Source organism: Peromyscus maniculatus, chromosome 4, assembly GCF_049852395.1.
Source record: "Peromyscus maniculatus bairdii isolate BWxNUB_F1_BW_parent chromosome 4, HU_Pman_BW_mat_3.1, whole genome shotgun sequence".
NCBI lineage: Eukaryota > Metazoa > Chordata > Mammalia > Rodentia > Cricetidae > Peromyscus > Peromyscus maniculatus.
In genome coordinates this window covers 120920725-120942416 of record NC_134855.1, presented here as the reverse complement: position 1 = coordinate 120942416, position 21692 = coordinate 120920725, and the positions used below count along the sequence as shown (strand labels likewise).

At 40.8% G+C, this 21692-nt stretch overlaps 1 protein-coding gene and 1 long non-coding RNA gene across 14 annotated transcripts in view; one reads left to right on the top strand and one right to left on the bottom strand.

Annotated features, from left to right (window-relative positions):
* Kif16b (kinesin family member 16B) overlaps positions 1 to 21692 on the top strand; it is a 286551-nt gene that overhangs the window by 124629 nt on the left and 140230 nt on the right. For all 13 annotated transcript variants that reach the window (XR_013050802.1, XM_076570753.1, XM_006983685.4 and 10 more), the window contains 3 exons: positions 18092 to 18211; positions 19074 to 19125; positions 20595 to 20732. Coding sequence is in view for 12 of the 13 variants with exons in the window: in XM_076570753.1 (XP_076426868.1) it covers positions 18092 to 18211; positions 19074 to 19125; positions 20595 to 20732 (310 nt within the window). In the remaining variant the exon portion in view is untranslated. The remainder of the gene's footprint in view (positions 1 to 18091; positions 18212 to 19073; positions 19126 to 20594; positions 20733 to 21692) is intronic.
* On the bottom strand, positions 9438 to 21373 carry LOC121828872 (uncharacterized). Its single transcript, XR_006071515.2, has 2 exons — positions 21295 to 21373; positions 9438 to 10048 (listed from the first exon to the last, which is right to left on the bottom strand). It is a non-coding gene; the product is annotated as an uncharacterized LOC121828872 (long non-coding RNA).

Sequence of the window (21692 nt, the reverse complement as noted above, 5' to 3'; positions counted from 1 at the left end):
AGGGAGGGAGACATTTCTTGATTATATTATAGACAGACAGAAAGAGCAGTGTAATAGAAAGCCTGAGCAGAGCACAGACCTGCTGGGCAGATAACAAGGTTTTGTGTGTGTGCGTGTGCGTGTGCGTGTGCGTGTGTGTGTTTGTCCATCACAATATGTAGAAGCATTTACTTTATTTCTATAGCATAAATGCAGCATGGAAACTTTTTTCTATGGGACGCAGGGTTAGCTGTGCCTCCTTTTGCCTGTTTCTGTTGTCTCTGTTATGTGCCCAGACATAGTAAGCTTTGGCCTGCTCCTCTACCTGACTGTGATGACAGCTGTGATAACTTATGAGAAAAGACTTTCATCAGTAGGGATAGTGGGATCTGAATCATGAAATAAACTAGACTGTCTTAGCAAGGCCATTCTTCTTACCAAAACTGACAACAGTGATATGGAGCTTCCTGGAAAGAAGTTGTCCTTTTGTCTGACCTAGGTGCTTTTCCTCAGACACCTTCCATGATTGTATTGATGCAAAATTTTTCAGCATTTGGATCAGTGACACTTTGTTTCTAAATTCCAAAGTATTTGCTAAATTTTCAGTTTGTTTGGCATTCTATTAACATTTCAGCAGGAGGCAGATGAGGATGAAAGAGCTGCTGTTGGTTTATCTGTCCCCACCTTAAGCCAGTGCCTTCCTTGAAGCTTTAAGTCGGGTGCATTTTCAGTGGGCTTTTCCTATTTATCATACTTCTTCCATCCAACCGTTTATCCCTCACTCTCTCCATCCTCATCTTTCCTTTCCCTCTCCTCCTTCTCTCACCTACTTTCTCCTCCTTTCCTCTTTTCTTATTACAGGGCCTGAAACTCGTGATGCTCATGCCTCTTCCTCCAGACTGCTTACTGATGTGAGTACAGGCTGTGATCCAACCCCTTCACACCTTTCTCTTGATGAAATAGTCAGTCACCTTCTTGGGCCACTTACCTCCTCCTCTGCCCAAAGATCTCTGGAGTTGGAAAGCAGGTCTCTGATCTAAGTTCAAGATAGCAATCAAAGGCATAGCAGTATTTTTTCCCCCCCATCAGAATGAGTCTGTGATTTGTTCCTTGTCTGTAACACTAACTGGTTACTGAACTTGGAGTGGAGTCTTTTATAGGAATAGTAAGTTTTGTTAGAGCAAGGGGAACTTAAAATGAACACACACAAAAAGTTTTAAGTGTCCCATATCTAAGGCAAATCAAATAAGCCCCTGAAGAGATGTATTAAGCTCTTTGCTCTTTTCATGTGTTCAAGCATGATCCGTGATTTCAAGGTCTTAAAAAATGCTCACTTAGTTTCCAGGGGAGCAGGCATTTCATGTTGGAGTGCTTGCCTGGTGCTTTACACTGGGAAGACCAATTTAGAAAAGATAAGGTCCTTGTAGAAAAGGTAATGTGGGGCTAGTGTTAGTGAATGTGAGTGGATTTAACACAGGGAACAGTCAGTCATTTTTTACTTCTAGTATTTTTCTCAAACTTGCCCATGAGTCTTATATAGGTGCACATTCTAGCCAAGCTGCACAGCCATCAGAAAACCAGCTTTACTTAGTGTGACTACTAAATTGTCCTAAATTAATACAGTACCTAAGATTTAAGTGCTTTATTATCATGTAATTAGATTTAGCATCTAGAATCTCAGCCTTTTAGGTAACCTAATCTGGCAGCTATATTCCCACATACTTTTTTTTTAAATTGAAGATATAGTCTATTTTAAGGAATTGTTCTAATTTTTGTAAATTTCCATTCCTTAACATCTCTGTATTTTAATTGGGTTAATAAAGCACAAATTGACCACATTATCAGGGCATATGGGGATGCAGACGTAAAATGTCACCATGGGCAAGAGTTAATGGAATCAAGATGGAGTAGGAGAAACTTGAAGCCCTGAAGTGTGCAGTGACATTTAAAAAATGTCTTCCGAAGCCAGACAACCGGTTCATTAGATTAATTAAAGTGAAAACTAACCCCAATCTGGTGGCTTGATAATGACCACAGGGCTGTTGCCTTTGGAATCCTCTGATGTTTGCCATTGTTCTTGTTAAGACCATAGTGGGGTGCCTCTATGGTTTTACCTAAACTTTTGAATTTATCTTTTAGCAAAGAATTGATTTTTAGCTGTCTTCATTGTTTCCTCATGGTTTAGCTGAAGCACAAAGGTAAATGTTGTTCACATTAAAGATGACAAACTGCTTTTCCTGTGAGATGACAGGCTCCGTTTCCTGTGCCTTATCTGTCATACTCTTCATGGGTATTGTAGACATCAGAACAGCAAGAGTGGGCTCTGCATTTCCCTGGGCTGTGGGCTGTCCGTTTTGGCAGATTTCCATAGGAAGCAGGTTATCTACAATGTCAATGGTCAGTTTCAGATTTCAAAAGTATAAACTCTCATGTTGTATTATATCCAATACTTGTAAAGTTACTGTTGAATGGGTGTTAAGATTTCTGAGTGTTTGCATTTAATTTGTGTATTTACTGCAAATGGTTTGCAGACCTCCATGAGTCATACTGAGTGTCACCGAGTGAGTTTCTCACGATTATGTGAAATGGAACCCGACACATGTTCTCAACTAGGAGAGCAGACTTTGACAAAACATCACAGGGACATCAAAATTGACTTCTCTAGAAAAAAGATCCTCCCTGCTACTCAGGATATCTGAGAGTACTTAGAATTCTAAGCCATTTTTTACTTTTAAAAAATTGTTTGTTTAAAATTATTATTAAATTAGTTCCTGTAGGGACCTTTGTGATAGTGACTCTGGATTTATTAAGCAAGTGTGTGTGTGTGTGTGTGTGTGTGTGTGTGTGTGTGTGTGTGTATTTGTGTAAGTATGTATGTCATAAGAATGAATGAGTAAATGAATAGATTCATACACATATTTATTTCTGAGGCCAGGTCCTTTCTAAGGTCCTGCTTTTTGAGCCTTAGTCATCACATATACATTTGTTATGGGCAGGAGTGAAGGTAAGGATGAATAAGTATGTATGCTCATAACATATAGTCAGTCCGACCCTCTAATGGCGCTACCTACCATTTTTCAACTTTACAATGGAGTAAAAGCAGTTTATACTCATTAAAACCTTTCCTTAAGCCGGGCGGTGGTGGCACACACCTTTAATCCCAGCACTCTGGAGGCAGAGGCAGGCGGATATTTGTGAGTTGACACCAGCCTGTTCTACAGAGCGAGATCCAGGAAAGGCGCAAAGCTACAGAGAAACCTGTCTGAAAAAACAAAAGCAAAAACAAAAACCAACCAACCAAACAAACAAACAACCAAACAAAAAGAAAAACACTCCCCCAAAAAATGTTTCAATAAATTTCAAACTCTGAATTTTGATTGTACTAACTGTAATGTACATTACCATCTCAATGCTGAGCAGTAGTAATGAACTGCACCCCAGAGCCAATAGTGTTATCATGGGGAGAAACCACAAATGGGGGTACTGTTAGAGGTAGGTGCTTGCTAGGTTAGATGGACCAAACATATTTTTGATTTAAGGTATGTTGAACATAGATGTCTTTATTGAGATATAAATCCATCAAAGTTCCAGTATTTCTGTATTCATTCCTTTTCCCTTGAAAACCTGTAAGTGCTTATGTGAAAGCTAATTCTCCATACATTTTGGCCCCAGAAAAAGGGTTTATTTTTTGTTCTTGTTGTTTTTGTTTTGTTTTGTTTTTTAACCTCAGTTGAGTTAATCTAAAACTTGATTCATTTATAATCCAAGTCCAAAGATTTTTTTGTTGTTTCTGATATGTAAGTAAAAATAAATCACAAATGTCTACTGTTTGGCCAGATTACACTGAAGAGGTTTTGCTGGACTTCATGTGTACTCTGTAGGGCACCAAGTGCTTTATATATATGTCTTAGTTGATGTTACAAGCACAATGGGATAGATACTGCTGGTCTCATGTTACAAAACTGTGATGGAGCAAGGTTAAGAAGGTTATCCAAGGTCACAGGTCATAAGTAGGAGCTCAGGATGTAGTTGTTTGGATGAGAGTGCTTTTCTATACCCCATCTAGAATGAGACTTAAAAGTCCAGGTACCCATTAATTCTCAAGCTCAGTAAGAGTCCTATGGCAAGAACCCAAATAACATGCAAAACAGGACAGGGCCCTACTGGGTACAGTGAGTGCTGGTCTATTTTAAGATGACAAAGGGCTTACCGTCCAAAAGAATCAGAATCGGAGCAAAACATGTTTCCCTAAAGGAGATGCACAAACCACGCCCACACTTTCCATCTTCTGTTGTTGTTAGATCTTAGGAGCATCCATGGTGTTCAAAACTAAGCAAATGGAAATGAAGTGCTACCGTAGTGTAGAGAGGGCTATGGGCACCATCTCCACCACAGTTGTCTATAAAGGAATTGAACCTGGTAGCAGACCTTCATTTTTTTTCACTGACTTATACTTTGTATTGTTTTTAGGTACATAATCTTCTATTGGTACATAAGTTTATGCATAAATTCTGTAGAGGAACATTGTATTTTCTTATTATCTGTGCCTGGCTAATGCCCCGTGTTTATCTAATATTGAAATTAAAGTTGAGGGAGTAGGAAGGACAGTTCATGGAGAATACTGCCTCCTGAGTTATTTCAGAGAATATCTATAGAGTAGACCTGATGAAGATATGGCTTAATTTCCTCTAATTTACTATTCTTTTGTGTAGTTTGTTTACTGAAACTGGATGGATAAATGTGTAGGGGAAAGTATACACGTTTTTATTAATGAAGTAAAACAGGCAAGTGCAGTTTAATTTTAGCTAACAGTTTTGTGAAACTTAAGATTTAAAGTGTTAAAAATGATGGTGCTTTAACAATGATAAATATCAGATTGGGAGCTGCCTCAGTCTGGAAAGTGCTTGCTGTACAATGAGGACCTGACTTCAGTCCCCTGCACCATGTCAAAGCTGAGCATGATGGTTTGCCCTGCAATCCCGGCCCTGGAAAAGCAGAGATGGAAGAATCTGTGGAGGTTTGCAGCCTAGCCAAATAGGTTAGATCCATGTTCATTGAGAGATCCTGTCTCAAAGTTAAGGTGGAGACACCCAGTGTTGACCTTAGACTTCATGCATGTACACACACACACACACACACACACACACACACACACACACACACACACACACAAGAAATACCTACAAGTGAATGGATTTATATTTTCATTTGTGGTAGTCAGAGTTCTGAGATGACCAATTCCTAATCTTGGCTGTAAACACCTCGAAGCAACCTCTTCCAAAGTAAGTGAAAGTGGAAAGCGAGAGAGATCCCAGCCCATGAATAGATTACATCATGATGGAGCTACCATAGCATCTAGAGTCTCCTGGAGACTCTGAAAAAGAAAGCTGACATTTGTGAGGACCATTGACACCTATACGTGTCCTTTAGGTACTGAGTATTCCTTAGCATATAGCCTGAAAAAAAAAAGTTTTACAATCCTAGAGCCATCAGAAACATATTTCTACCAATGACTTGAATGATCTTGAAATAAGACTTTGAATCTCAAATTAGACTGCAAATATGGATCACTCTTTGCTGTGTTCCCCTGAGACCCTGGGTAGAGTATGCAGATAGCCCATTTCCAAACTCCTGACCCATGAACATGCAACTAATACAATGTTTTATTTCTGTGTGCTTTGGCTTTTGAGCTTTTACAAGCTTGCACAGGATGAGTTATGGATGATAGCTTTGCATCAACAGAGGTAATTGCCTCTGTGACTGTGTGGAGCCTCACTCTCTGATGTTATCCGGAGTGAAGCATTTGCTATAAGAGTCTGTTTTTCTGTTGCTGTTACAAAAGTTTACCCCTTAGAGCAAAGATGATAGATACCATCCATTTCAGTGAAAGCCTTTGAGAAACTGGGTAACACACAATGTTACAATGTACAATGAGGACCTGACTTCATGACCATGATTTGAATAGCATAGTAATAGAACAGTGTGCTTGCCATCTTGGTTTGTTTCTTGTGTTGATGTGAACAGTGGAAGGCTTTCTGAGAAAAGCAATCAGCCTTGGGTAGGCACAGAGGTGAAGGGTGAGACTTTACTCTAGTGCCTGGACGTCTCAGCTGTTTCAGTCTCATAAGCTCATCATCATTAGAAGCCTAGGTATATCTTGTGCTCACACCCAGTGGTGTTTTGAAGCAGTATTTAGTATTGCTTTCTTCAGTGCCTGATGGCCTATGCCTGCTTCTCATTTTGTTCGTAAGTCTGGGCATGCTCACAGAAACAGCTGTGGGTGAAGAGCCTAGGAAAATGTGCCAGGTGACACACTGAGCACTCATTTCACTTGTCCTCTGTCATCCTGTTGTTATCCAGCACCTGCCTTTTCTGGTCATTGTCCTTCCCTGCTTCTCTTCATATTGAATTATTAACATAGAACAAACCTTTGCAAGATCATGTCCTCATTCCACGTCATTCATAAACTGAATACAATTGGTAGCCAAAAATCTAAATGAAAAAATGGCATACTCTAGCCTGAAATCCCACCACCAGGACCACCTAGTGTCTTATTCCTGGTTACTATCTGAAAGATAACCAGGATTCTGATTTCTATACGGAACGATTATTTTGGGTGTTTTTGAAATCTTCATAAAAGTTATAACATTTTTCTTCTCTGTCTGTGTTATTAAAATTATGTTTGTGTCTTCTGTAGCTGTTCTTTCTCATTACTATACAGTTGCGTCTTGGTCTCTGTGAATGATTGGTTCTAAGTCTCCCGTGCCTATAACACCAAACTCTGAGGATGCTCAAGTCCTTGTTGAGGATGCTGAGGCCAGCATGTTGGTTGTTGCCTGTACAGAGGATGTTTAGAGAAGAAGCTGTTCACAGTCACAGAAAGGCTTCATTGTACAGTACGTGGACAAGGTTGTGATAAGCAGTCCTCAGCTAAGAAACTGCTGCAGAGAGACCGGACCTTTGAAGAGACAGGGCTCTCTAGCAAGGCATACTTGTGGTTTTTTGTTTGTTTGTTTAAGACAGGGCTCTCTAGCAAGGCATACCTATGGGTTTTTGTTTGTTTGTTTGTTTGTTTAATGGGGAATGGGTGTGGTGCTTGGCATTCGGCAAATTCAGATTTTTTGAACTTCTGGGTTTTTTTCTAGATGCTTTTGATTTGCAGTTGAGTGTGCAGATGTGGAACAAATGGCTATAGAGAATCAATTATGTATTATTTCACTAGACAAACCCTGGCAGTTTACCGATTCCAAAGTCCTCGTGTATATCTGGGTAGTTTATAGGGTTGCTTGGGTTTTGCTTCAAAATAAACTGCTATGCAGTTTTGGGCCCATTTTCCCCTGGACTCATGTATGTATAGTATAGCAGTTGGCAAACTGTGGCTACAAAGAGCCATTGAAGAGTAACCAGTTCCTTTCTGCAGCCCTACTATGCATGTTGCAGCTGATCTACTTTGCTGTCATAACAAACAGCATCCATAGACAGCACATACATGAAGGAACATGGGACACATATTCCAGTAAAACATTAAGGTTTTAGTTTCATATAGTTTTCACATCTCATGAAATATATTCTTTGTTTTTTTTTTCTACTATTTGAAAATATAAAAATACTCAGCATTTAAGCCTGATCTAGCCTATGATTGTAGTTGGCCCCCCTCTGTGATAGGGCTTTGGAGTAGAAATGGTGAATCACATGGTGTAGATATTATTTACCTATAGATGATACCACCAAACAGCTTCCCACAGTGACACAATATCCAGTTTATTAAACCTTATAAATAAATACGTTTCGTTTGTTTGATTGTCTGAGACAGGGTCTTATCTTAATAAATTGTCCAGGTTAAATCTTGAACTTTGGGCTGATTTGATTCTTCTTCCAGATTCCTGAGGGCTGTGAGTAAAACCACACCCAACATGTAAATAGTTCTTTTAATGAATGGAGGTTTGAGTTTTTGATGGCCTAGGAGTTTTCTTCTTTTTAAAGCTTTACTGGTCATGTTTGTGAGAGGTATATATTCAGGTAAGTGTCTTGCTCACACAGTTCCTATTAGCAAAAATAAATGTGTGATTGAAATTGAAACACATTTCAGGTACACTTTGTGTTTGGTGCACTGCTTTCCTGCTAATGACTCAGACCAGCAAATGCAATTTTTGTCTTATCTTTCATTTCATATACCCTTGACAAGTTCTATAATGTTAGTTACATGTGCCTTCCTTAAAAGAAGCTTTCAAATGTGATTTCTTGTTTTAAAATGGATGATGTTTCTTATTTTAATAAACTTCCGAGGCCTGTGCAGCCAGCACTCTAAATTATATTTGGGCTTTGGAACCCCTCTCCTGTATAACCTGAGTTTGTATGGCCTTTTGATGCACTGCAGTTTGTCTTGCTGATGGTTTATTAATTACGTTTCTGAGTGTAGTATATTGTTTCCAGGAGTTCTTGTGAAAAATACATTTGACTACCAGAGTATTTGTGCAACCAAGATATGTGTTTATATTCTCATTTTGGATTTTCTGAGGTTGAGTTGAGCTGCAGTGTAGATGACATGAACTCTCAGAGGGATTGGACTTGGGTGGTAGACAGTCCATAGAGGACAGTGTATTTAGTCAGTGTCACAGACCTGGGATGGACTTTCTCTCTCTCTCTCTGTGTCGGGCTCGCTGCATTTCCCTGTGTTTCTTGTTGGGATGTGGATACTCTTCTGTACTGGTGTGGGTTCCTGACATTCTGTCAGCCCTCCGGGAGAGCAGCTGTTTGACAGTTTGGTTTGTGAGACTAATTAGGCTTTAGTAATCCAGTTGGACATTGTTATTGGAGGAAAGGGGAGTTATGCTCTGCCTTCTCCATTAAAACCTAAACAAGCCGGGTGGTGGTGGCACACGCCTCTAATCCCAGCACTCAGGAGACAGAGGCAGGCGGATCTCTGTGAATTCAAGGCCAGCCTTATCTACAAAGCGAGTTCCAGGACAGCCAGGGCTGTTACACAGAGAAACCCTGTCTAGGGGGGAAAAAGGCCCATTCACCAGAGGTGATCTTTGTACCAGCATAGGAATGGGCAAACTTCTCAGAAGGAGCATGTGAGGAGCTGGAAGGATTCCTGGTGAACCAGAGGATGTTATCCTCTGAATCATGGCTGAGAGGCAGAGCTAAGCCTGGCATAGAGCATGGCTGAGAAATAAGATCCAGGAGCTTTAGGAGACAAGAGTTTAAGGCCCTTGTCAGATTGAGGCTTTCTGGAATACAGCGTCCCACTTAGAATAATCCTTGCATTTAGCTGCCCACCCTTTGCTGAAGTCAGTGCTCTACAGAAAATAGCCTTGTGGAGCTGTCTATGTATCCTCCTGGATATTTTAGGCTCCCATTTAGGTCAAATATACTAAAGTACTTGTGATCATAAGATCCTGCTCCACTTAAAAAGTCTAGTTAAATATTAATGTGAGGAAATTTGCTCTTGCATATTTTCACACATAATTTCTTTAATTGGTATTATGTATTTTGCATAATTTAAATACCAGCATCTGGATGATTTGCTCAGCAAAGAAGACTGTTTCATCAAAAAGACCTATACAGTATCTTTTCCAAACTGCATGCCAACAGTTAGGCCTTGTCCTTAAATAATTCCTACAGTGGGGACTGAAATGGAAATTGAACTGCCCTGAGAGTTTCTGTTCATTAAAAGGACAATATTAACTATATTTACTGTTGAGGGGCCAACTGCCAGTCCTGCCAGGAAATTTAGATTCCATAGTTCCACAGAGTAGATGATAGCTGGGCCCTTCTCCTCCCACTTGTGCCCTGCTGAGTCCTGGGACCGCCTACCATCTGTTCAGATGTGCTCCTCCTGACCAGAGGAGCACATGGGTCGTTTCAAAGTCATGAGGAAACTGCTTTTGCATTCCCCTTCAGTTTCTGTGACATCACAGGCTATGTACATCTCTCTGGTTTGAGTTGATAGGTGCAGACATGTTGTTTGTGATTGTCTATTAGAATATTAGCTAGACTTCACTTCCGGCTTCTGTCTCTTCTGGCCATTTTCACTGCTGTTTTCAGGTCTAAGGGCATCTCTTCCCTGTCAAGAGACACAAACACATTACTGATTAGTGACAATCTTGGCCCTGCAGACTGCTCAGCAGTTTGGTGTTCATTGGCCCCACCCTGAAGAGGTAACTGCTGTGGTAGGATGCTGGGAGCCCTATGGAGAGTGGAGGAAGAAGAGGTCAGAGTGTTGGAGAGAGGAAGGATTAAGTGAGATGAGGGCATCATTTTACTTTCAACACATGGAAGGCCGTTGCAGGGTTTTAGTCTGGCTTCTTGATACCTTGAGAAGATGCTTCTAACTTCTTCATGTGAATAGAGTATATGGTGGGAGGAGGAGCAGGAGGAGGAAGGACAGGAGGAGGAAGAGGAGGAAGATGATGAACGATGACAACAACAACGACCACCTTCACCATGGGCATGTCAAAGGTGGCTAGCACCAGGTGAGGGCCGTGGGGAATGAGAGCTGTAGGTGCTCACAGCTGTGTCACACAGGCAAAGCATGGATGGCCTGCCCTGTGGTTTGAGATAGAGATGGAAGGTGGACTCTTAGTACTTTTCCTCATGAGCTTCTCACTCTGCCTTCTATTAGAGCTCCCTTCTTCCTGGAGCCTGATTCCTATGATAGAGGCTAATGCTCTGTCACTATCAGGCCACTTCTGTATGTTAGATTGACCAATCTCTAAATTTGTCCCAAGGGTCCTGACCTCTGTACCAACTTTCCAACTACCCTTCTCTTTACTGTCCCCGCCCCCTTCTTCTTTCAGCCCCTTCAGCCCACACATGTGTGCTAGATTCATCTTTTGTGGTTGCACCCAATTTCTGTTTTCACAGTTCTCAAATCCTCCAGTGTGTAAATCAATACCAATGCCATCTTCCCAGAGAGAACACTTTGCAGTTTGTCAGCTAAAGTGATTCTCTACTGGCTTCTTGTGTTCATGCCTTTGGTTTCTGCCTCTGCATCTTTATTCTCAAGTAAGCTCCTGTTACAGAATGTTGTAATACTATTCTTGACTTCTGTACTAAAGAATTAGTTGGGGATAATATCACAGATTTCAAAGAAATGAGGAAATAATAAAGAACAACATACACATCCCTGCAGCTATAACAGCCCCATGAAATCCACAAAAGGAAGCAGATGAGCAAAAGTCATAAGCTGGCTGCTGAGGAGGAGGAGGCAGGAATGTGGTGGGATGCCAAACCCGTGAAGGTCCTAAACACTTGTCCTCAGTGTGCTCCAGTCTCAAGAGTGACAAGGCCGTTCTTTTCTGTTGTTGAAGGGCAGTAGTGCTGATGGTGGCCACCAGGGTGGAACGAGGACAGCTGATGCTGGAAGTCCTGGGGAAAGGCCAGGAAGCTGGAGCTTGCCTCCCTTTATCCCTTGTGATTGGTCCTTCCAAGCTGGAGGAGGAACTCCTAGAGGACATGTAATGTGAAAGAGTGCAGAGCCCAGAGTCTCCGAGGTGCCTTCAATAGGATCTTGTTGTTGTTGTCTCCTCTTGTGGCCTGGCTAGGGAAAAGTGGTCAAGAATGCAGACAACTTGGTCTTCCAACCAGAGGGGTCACAGATATTATGGAACAGGAGTCTTGTGTTAGTGAAGAAAAGAAATAGGACTGTTATGTAAAAGTAGGGGAGGAGAGAATGAATAAAAATCATAAACCATCTAAAGACAAAGCGATCCTTATCTAGATGAAAACGTATGTCAGGGCAAGAAGGGGAGCCTTACAGTTCTTTCATTCCATGGAACACGCTAATGAGAAGCAGGAACTCATAAACAAAGCAAGATGATAATAAAAAGCAGGGGAGATGAAAAAGAGAGATTGTAGGCTAAAGAATGATCTTGAGTTCTAAGAGGACATTATTGTAGAACTAATAAATAAAATTAGAAACCTCAAGGAAAATAGTAGATGGCATTGAAAATCAAGTTACTAGAGTAAATGCTGGATAACTTGAGTGAACACAGACAAGATGATCTGGTTCTTCATGTGGCTGGAAGCTAGAAGAGAGGGACTGAGACAGTGCAGTGTTGGGGTAATTGCTGTGCCTGGAGATGCAACAAAGAGCGGAATGTAAGACAGGGCGATTTCCATAAAATAGAAAACGGAGTCTGCATATTGGGATAATGTACTTTGTCCCAGGAGAATGGAAAGACTGTTCAAGGCTGAGATCTGCCCTAATCACACTATTGAACTTCAAGGATAATGGGATATTTCTTTAAACATGTAAGCTGAAAACCAACTTGTCTGCCATGGGCTAAAAGTCAGATTGACAAAATACTTCCACCAGCAATGTTGAGTTTCTGGAGACAGTGGAGTCCTTTCTTTAGTGTTTCATAGGAAAGGAAATGAAGTCCACCATAGGGCCACCAATTGGTACCATTGATTCTCTTCAGTTGTCAGGACAGGAGGAACGAAATTCTAAACAGAAAATGGTCTTCTTACCAAAATATGTATGAAAAAATATGTACATGGTAAACAGAGATGTTGGTCAATTCTCTGCTTGCTGTGACAGAATACTTGACAAAGGCAGCTTAGGAATGGAAAGGTTTATTTTGTCTCACGGTTTGTGGTACAGTCTGTCATGGTAAGAAATCATGGAGAAATCATAGTGATAGGAATATGAGATGGCCAGTCACATTGCATCTATATTCAGGAAGCAGAGAACAAGAAATGTTAGTGTTTAGCTTGATTACTTCTTTGTGTTAGTCTAGGAACCCAGTCCATGTGATAGTGCCTCTTGCATTTAGGGTAGGTTATCCTGCTCAGTTAGACCTTTCTGGAAACACCTCAATAGAGGCACCTTGGTGTATTTCTGTGGTAATTGTAAATGCAATTGAGTTGACATTGTAGACAAACCATCACAACTGGTCCCTTAATACCTTTTCTCAACTTCACAGAATATTTTATGAAATATCTCGTAGAATAAAGATGCATTTTTGTTCAAAGACAACAAATACTTCATCTTCCATCTGTTAGATTAAATTATGTAGTTTTCAAATCAAAAGATAACCTCTGCTACAGGCTTTTATTTTTATAGAAGCATTACAGTCTCCTTGATATTTTTTCCCCTTCCCACCCATTACTAGGCATGTGCTATAATGTAGGTCTCCATCATGGCCCTATCTTGCCATGTTTGTGCTCTGGGTTACAGAGGTTAACTGCACTTTTTGTGAGTCAGAGCTATACAGTGTCACTAGTTGGTAAAATATATGGCTAAATTTCCAAAAAAAAAAAAAAAAATATGACATTTATCTATTGTTAACTATTTTGGGGGAAAAACACTTTAAAATCATTACGTCTAGTACCAAATAGCAAGCACACACTGAGTGATTTAAGATGAGCCTGGCATGACTATCGCCTCTTAGCTGACTTAATGTGAGCCAGGACCTCAAGCAAGCTAAACTCTTGCTCTGCCATTCATTGAGTTATACTCCCAATTTAGTACTCTTTTCTGTTGGTCTTAAATTTATTCAAGAAAGTGGTTGAATTTTATTTGACTCAATGTGAGAAACTGAGGATAAAGTCATGATTTAAAAAGCTGAACCTTGTTCACTGTAATATTGTGTGGTGGCTACAAGGCCCTCCTCCATATCAGATAGTATCCTTATAAGGTCGTCTCTGAATTCAGGAAGCCTCGCTTGCAACCCTCTACCTCACCTGAAGTCCCTAGAAAGTGGTTGAAGTGCTGTCTCACATTTAGCACTGAACATCTGAACACATATTTCACATTCAGAAATGTTTTACTCCAGAATAGGTTTCTGGAGATTGAGGCAAAACACATTGAGCTTATTTTTTTGCAGATGTAAGAGCCACATTGTTCAAGATGACTTGATGCTGTTCTGACACTTGTAATCACTCTGAGGTTCCCTTTTCATGCGAATGCATTTGGTTGACCCAAGCTTTGTTTCACTGTAAGCTATCTGCAACTCTACATATTTTACTTCTTTGAGGTCCATTGTGCCAGGAGTTATGGGAGGGGAGCCAGCACCGTTATGTTAAGCATTCTGTCTTATCCAAGAGGTGTTTCATAAATTATGTATAACAGTAGATGCCACTCAATAAATATTTTATATGTGATAGATATTTTTGTCTGAAATTACTTTTTCACTTGAGCAATGATTTAAACCCTCGTTTTCAGTTTTATGAGGTGACACTTTTATAATATCATGTAGTCGAATGCAGCTTGAATGTCATGGAGCTTTAGGGCAGCATTAATCAAAAATTCATCTGCCCCACTCTCCAGCCTGGGAAACTTTTCTGGGTGCAGGTTTTGCCCGTGCCACATATGTACAGGTGTGTGTGTGTGTGTGTGTGTGTGTGTGTGTGTGTGTGTTGGGATGAGTGGGGACAAGTAATGCTTTTGACCCAATAGCTCCAAAATTGTGAATTTCCAATGCTTTCCAAAGTCTATTAGACTTAGTCAAGGAAGAAAAAAAAAATATTTTCAGATTTTTTTTTAAGAACGTTAGAGTAAACTTGGATGTAATCCAAAATGATTTTTCTGGTTTATGTCAGAACTGTTATGATTTAAAATATCCTTTCTTTCTTTCTTTCTTTCTTTCTTTCTTTCTTTCTTTCTTTCTTTCTTTCTTTCTTTCTTTCTTTCTTTCTTTCTTTCTTTCTTTCTTTCTTTCTTTCTCTCTCTCTCTCTCTCTCTCTCTCTCTCTCTCTCTCTCTCTCTCTTTCTTTTTTATTTCTTTTATTTTCTGGTGGCAGGGGTTCTCATCCATGGTTTTTGTAGAAAGAAAACACATCTGGCTCTCGACTTAGGAGAGTAGTCACTTTTCTTTTCGTGTCTGTGGTAGAAACAGCTCATTGCCTCGGAGACTCTAGCCTTCATGAAGCATTATCACCTGGTTTAGAGACTAGACCTTCCAGTGGGACATTGTTTTATAGATGGAACTGTGTGATTAAATTCCTTCCTCCCTCCCTCCCTCCCTCCCTCCCTCCCTCCCTCCCTCCCTCTCTCTCTCTCTCTCTCTCTCTCTATATATATATATATATATATATATATATATATATATATATATGAAATCACATGCATCTCATTTCTGTTGGACTTCCATCATCAGGAGGAGAGGCATTGATCCTACCCAGGAGAGGTAGAAGTAGTGCTCATTCTATGTAGTGTGCTCATTTTAGCCATGATTTGCAAGGGTCTTGGCATCAACGTTACTGAATTTCCTGACCTCAAAGCCTGAGGTTCCCAGCCATGGAATGAGAGCTTGGTTGATAGGAGGAATAATTGAAGAACAATAAAATGCTCCATTTTCTTTTCTAGAATCAAACTTATGCATTGGTCATTTCTCTGCATATCTATTTAACGGTTGTTAAATTAAATTGCTTTCTTCCAAGTGGTGATTTTTATGTGTATTTTTTTAAACCCATCTTCCTGGATTCCTTCATTCTGTCAACCTCTTGTGTGGCTTCAGGTTTCTAAGTGTGCATTTGAAATCTAAATGTCCAGAGAAGGAAGTTCCAAGGGATTCCCCCACTCTGTGTGTCCCATCCCTGAACTTATCAGGAACTTCTTTAAGGTTAAGATTTGAGTTTTGCTTTAATACGAGCTTAAGAGGTTCAGAATATTTTGCTTAGTGAATTCTAGGTGATATGTTATTTGCCTGACTAAATGGCACCATAGTACATAGATTCTTCCCAAAAATAAAAGGTAGAGAGTACTTAGGTGTCAGCTCTGATAGAGAAATGTGTCTTGATGGTAGGTCAGAGTTGGGGAGATATTCACTAGGAGTCTCTCACCCTGGAAAACCTGGTCAGTAGTTAGGATCTGCTACCCAGTTCTTCCATCACATCTTCAACATTGTCACACACTTGAGTATGATTTAGTTCAGACTCAGCACAGCTTAGTTTATCTTTAATTTGCACCCTAAATTTTTTAGAATCTGTCAGCTTCCCACCTTGAACTTCTCCAGAGCCTTGAATTTAGTTTTGGACTAGTTGGGCCTGGGGTGAAGACATAAGCCTGTTAATTTCTTCTCTGGGGGATTGCTCTGAGTCCATATATGACCCAATGCCATAACTTCTTGTGCCCACTCACTTGGTAATCCCTTGGCAAAAGTGGGTTGCAGAGCTGATAAAAAGGGAAACAAGTATGCCTGGGAAAGCCTGGTCCTTGATGTTTTGTAGTGGGGTGGAGTGAGGAACTTTGAACTGAGACATGAAGGAAGTGATGAGGCATGTTATATATCCATAAAGGGGAATGTTTCTCAACCAAGGCTGTTTGTGTACCCCAAGGGACACATGGGACTATTCAGAAGCAGTTTTGGTTGCCACTACCTTGGGGAGTTGCAGAGTATCATCAGCGTTAGGGAATAGAGGCCAGGGTATCCACTAGTGCTTAAGAATGACTACAGTTGGACTAGCCAGCAAGTTTGGGGACCACAGGAGGCAGTGGCAGAAAATTAATGCAGCTTAGGAAGGGATGAGGCCAGGCTGTACCTGTAAAGCATTATGAAGACTAACTTTTCTCTCAGCAACAATAGAGGCCATTTAGGTATCTGAGCTGAATTACTCTCTCTGACATCTCTCTGGCTGATGTACTATGAATTTAAGTGATGGCTTGGGCCATTGTAGCAATCCAGGTGAAAGATAATGATGCTTTAGGGTAGACCAAAATAGTTCAGGAGTTTGCTATTACTAGACTTGGTGTGTGTTTTGAGGATAGATTTAACACTGAATGCAGAATTTAGAGAAAGAAAGGAGAAAAGTGTTGCTGCAGTTTTTCATCTGAGTAACTGTAAGGAAGATTGGCATTTGCTCAGATGGGTGGGATAGTTTGCAGGCTTGAGGGGGTTTGTTTTTTGGTTGGTTGTTCTTCCATGTGTTTAGTGTGAGCTACCAATCTGGTATTTATATAGAGGTACTGAGTTAGATGGGTAAAAGTATGCAAATACTGAATTTAAGGGAGAGGTATGTCCTGGCAGTTCTGATTGAAGAGGCCTCAGCATGTGGGTGGGTAGTAAGTCAAGAGTCATGATGAGGTCCATCATCTAGGGAGTGAGTATGAATAGAGTCCAAGATTGACAGCCTCCATGAGGTAATTTCAAAAGAGTAACAGGGAGGAACTGGAAAAGTGCAGGGAAATTTGGGGATTGTGATGTTTCTCTCAGGGAACACAAAGTAAATGGTGGGGGCTAGAGGGATATGCTGGGCTGAGGGAGGTGATGGGAGTTGTGGTTTCTGTTAGTTACTTTGCTGTTGCTGTGATAAAAACACCATGACCAAGACAAATTGTAGAAGAAAGAGTTTACTTGGACAGTACAGGCCACGGCAGTAGGAACCTGAGAGCTCACACCTTCCATGGCAAGCAGGAAGAGGAGAGAACAAATTAGAAATGGTAGGGAGTTTTGAATCTTAAAGCCTGGTCTCAGCGACTTACTTCCTCTAGCAAGGCTCTACTACCTAAACCTCCCAAAACAGTGCCACCAACCAGGGACTAAATGTTTAAATACCTAAGACTCCGGGGAACATTCCTCATTAAAACCACCTCATGAATGGAGTGGGAAGAACTGCTACAGCTGTAGGTAGAAGTGATCTGCCTTCCTAAGAAGATGGTATGGGGTCTGGGTGGCACCTCTGGTGCAGAGAGGCTATGTTCATTCAGGGAGCTGTTGTCTTGAGAGCATGCTCAGTACAACCTGATGACCAGAGAAAAGGATTGGCAATTAAAGAGACTTCTAGCTATTAGCGTACAGGATTTGAAGAAGGAAGAAAGGTTACTTTATAGAGGGTGATTGTAAAGTCTTTGCTAAGGGAGATGGGCCTGGAGATTGACTTTGAATATATATATATATAAAATTCATTTTATGTTGAACAATTTATATGTTCCAAGTTCACTTTGCCTACTGCCTGCCAGGTTTTCCACATGAAATTTAAAGTCCATTTTTCTTTCTGTTTTTTATTATAAGAAATAAAATATGACTTCTTTCAAATATCTAAAGAACACCTAATGAGAAGTTGTCTGTCCCCAAAGTAACCTTCTCTCTCTCTCTCTCTCTCTCTCTCTCTCTCTCTCTCTCTCTCTCTCTCTCTCTCTCTCTCTCTCTCTTCCTAATTTCAGGAGCAGACTCTGGCCCTCAGGAAGGAGGGGATTGGTGTGGTCCTGGACTCTGAGCTGCCTCACTTGATTGGCATTGATGACGACCTTCTGAGTACTGGGATCATCTTGTATCACTTGAAGGTAGAAACTGCTTAAGTGGAACATTCTAATTCTGTTTCCAGATTTCCCCTTAGACTCCAGCAAGGTTTATTAGAATACTTTATGGCCATGAATACAACTATTAAATTAAAGAATATACAACAAATCCTTGAGCCTTTGGGGATTTTCTACAGTTCATTGGGATTCAGTGGTATTTGAAGTTCCTGTTTTTATAGAGTTCTGAAGTTAAATGATGAGTCATCCATTTTGGCTTCTCTTCTGTGGAATCAGAAAAAAAGGAGATAAGAGGGGGAAAAACAGCAGAAAAACCAAGGAAGGAACCAGGATCCAGAACTGGGATTTGTTATGTGCATAATTGCTGATTCTTCCTGGTAATTATAAAATGGACTTTCCTGTTAGACAGTCAGGCTTGGTTCTTACAGTTCCCACTGTTCTACAGAGCAGAGTTCCTTGTCAGTTCTCAAGGATTGCCTCTGTGACCTTGACTTTAATGTGTTCTCTCTGATCTGTGACTCCAAATGAGGTTGTTTTGTCTTGGGTTTTGTGACCTCTCATATCATGCATCTTTGAACACAAAGAAACCCTTGTCCACTGATGGAGGAAATCTGTAGAAAGGATCTGAAGTATCCTTGGATTTGATGGCCTAAGCAGACTGTAAGAACTTGGACTTTTTGAGCAATTTGCCTCTGCATTGGTGCTGGAACTTAGGCCATGTAGGGTACCACTGCAGTGTTCAGTACACAGCTCACTGAGGCCATTGCATGCCCCAGGCCCTGGTCATTCTGTTGCCTGGCAGGTGGAATGTATCAGGATGGAATGCAAAGTGGAGAAGCAGGCTGTCCTTCTGCACTTACTAATGAATATTATTGAATTTTCTTCTCAGGAAGGCCAGACTTATGTTGGCAGAGAAGATGCTTCAACAGAGCAAGATATTGGTGAGATTCTATGAATGATCTCTCAGTGATTTTAAAACACCATATTTAATAAATAATCTTTTTCTTAATTGACATTGTAGTAGTTATAAGAGAAAATGTTGACACATGTTTCTTGGTATATGTATACCTGCAATTTTGACCCCAACTCAATTAAATAGCAAGCACAGATAATTCAATGAAAAAATTAGAAGTATGACTTCTTTTTCCACCCCACATACATTCTCTATCCTGCTAGTATAGTTATTTAAATCATAATACACCTGTCACTCTGTACTTGTCATAGTGATTGATGGAAATAAGCCAGCAGACATGGATAAAGGATCCTAGACCTTTTTAAAGGCAGGATATAGACGGTTCTCTACACAGAGATGATGGCAAAGTATGAGACCCGGGCCACATCAGAAGGCATGGATTTCTCCGTGTCCTATAGTCTTCATAAGGCATACAGCCAGCCAGCAATTCAGCCTGAGAAGATGACAGCCCGCACAGTGTTCTGAGCACCCCTCAGGTAGTCTGTGGTGGAGAATGTGGAGGTAGTTGGTATATACATGCAGAGGGGCACAATGGTGATTGGGGGAAGAGTTACACCACTTCAAGAAACTTTTAGAGTTGTTGGTGAGGAACTTGCTTTTCTATCAAGAATATGCTAATGAGCCCATTGCTGCTCATTTAGTATTTATTAGAGATGGGGAGAGCTGAAAAACCATTCTAGAAGTCCCCAGACTCGAGTACTTTTGAGTCTGCTCTTAGAGCAAGCCCCTTGTTTAAATTATGCATTTGATCTTGGGAGTAGCTGTAAATGATGACAGCTGATAAGGACAATGTTCTCTGACCGGAGACATTCAGTGGTGCAGTTCTGCAGAGAAAGTGGGAGCTGCTCCTGAGAAACTGAGAGGTGCTCACATCTGCCATTGCCAAGATGTTCATAGATAATCAGATAACCATCAGCAATTGGCTGCTCTCAGAGGTCTCAGAAACAGCCCATGCTGTGGCACTGGGCACCTCAGAGAAGCCTCTGGAAGCTTCTAGGACCTCCTGAGGTCTATAACATGCCATGCCTCTGCTTTGTGCTTCTGGAAGCCATTATCTGAAACTACAGAGGTGCTCATGGGTCGTAGAGCCACAGAGGCTTTCTTTTTTGTGTCTCCCTGTGACTGGTGGCAGTTTGTCAGTATTGAGCAGAGAGTCTCAGTAAAGCAAGCTACTCAACTGCATCTTCCTATTAGGAAGAGTAAGCTGCTATGGCAGAGCTCACTGTTACAGGGAGAATAGCCAGAACCTTTAAGGTGACCATCAATGCATGCCTCTGTCTCTGCCACTTGACATTATAGACTCACTAAACATAACTGTCCACAGCACTTTTCTGGAAAAGAAAAGGTGTTCAAAAGGAAAATGAAATAAATAGCCGGGAATTATCATAGCAGACACCAAAGTGGGGACCAACTTTCTCCTTTCTTTTCCTCTTCTAGTCCTTCATGGTCTTGACTTGGAGAGTGAGCACTGTGTCTTTGAGAATGTCGGGGGAACGGTGACTCTGATACCACTGAGTGGGTCCCAGTGCTCCGTGAACGGTATTCAGATTGTGGATGCCACACAGCTAAATCAAGGTACCTGGTTTTGCTTTTCAGAGATCTTGTATATATTGAGAAGCAAGCTGACATTGGGGAGCATATGCATCTTACTGATTAAGGGACACAGGACTGTTTGCCTCCGTGTTTTCTCCTCTGTCTTGCTAGGGAGCTGCTTTATTATGCCCACTGTCTTGTTGAATTAAGCATGACCTATTTATGAATATTTACAACTTTGAGAATTAGCTATTAGAGGACTTTTAAAGTTAAAAAATACCTCTTAGAAGAAAATTTAATATAGTGATTTCCTTTAAGACTTTTACTTCCAATGTTTATGTCCTTCTTATGAGTAGTCATAATTATATTCCCAGGACCGGTATCATGTCTTCTCTTTTAAACAACATCAGTATTCTAAAAAAAAATAAGGTGTGAAAGATAGTGCAGAGCTTTTAAATCGCAGAGCCAGTGAAAGTAACTATTATATGTTAGTCTGCTTTTTTTTTTCCTCTGTAGCTGAATTGATAAGATTATAAAGAAAAAAGGCTGTTCCATTCAGTGTTAGTCCCTTGACTTTGAGTCTGTGGTGAATTAAATCACTTACCTCTTGAAAACAGAAGAGAAGAGGGACACACATTGTAACCATCTGAAGACCTTTCAGAAGACTACGTCTTAACGGTTCCAACTGTTCCAAACTCAGGGGGTCACATGTCTTCTAGGAGACAGTTGGGGTTCCGATTATGATCGTGTCCACTCTTTGAGTACATTGGCGTGTATTTCCTCCACCAGTGAAATTCCCCATTCATCTATAGTATGGTCATACAACTAGAAAACTAATGGTTATACTCAGACCCCATTCAGGTTTTGCTGCCTGCTTCTCATTGATCCAGCATTGTGCATGGTATTGTTGCACAATCTAGAGCAGGTCCTTGATCTTTCTCAGACTTTATGACATTGTTAAGTGTGTGAAGGATGCAGTGTAGGATCTCCCTCTGCTTACAT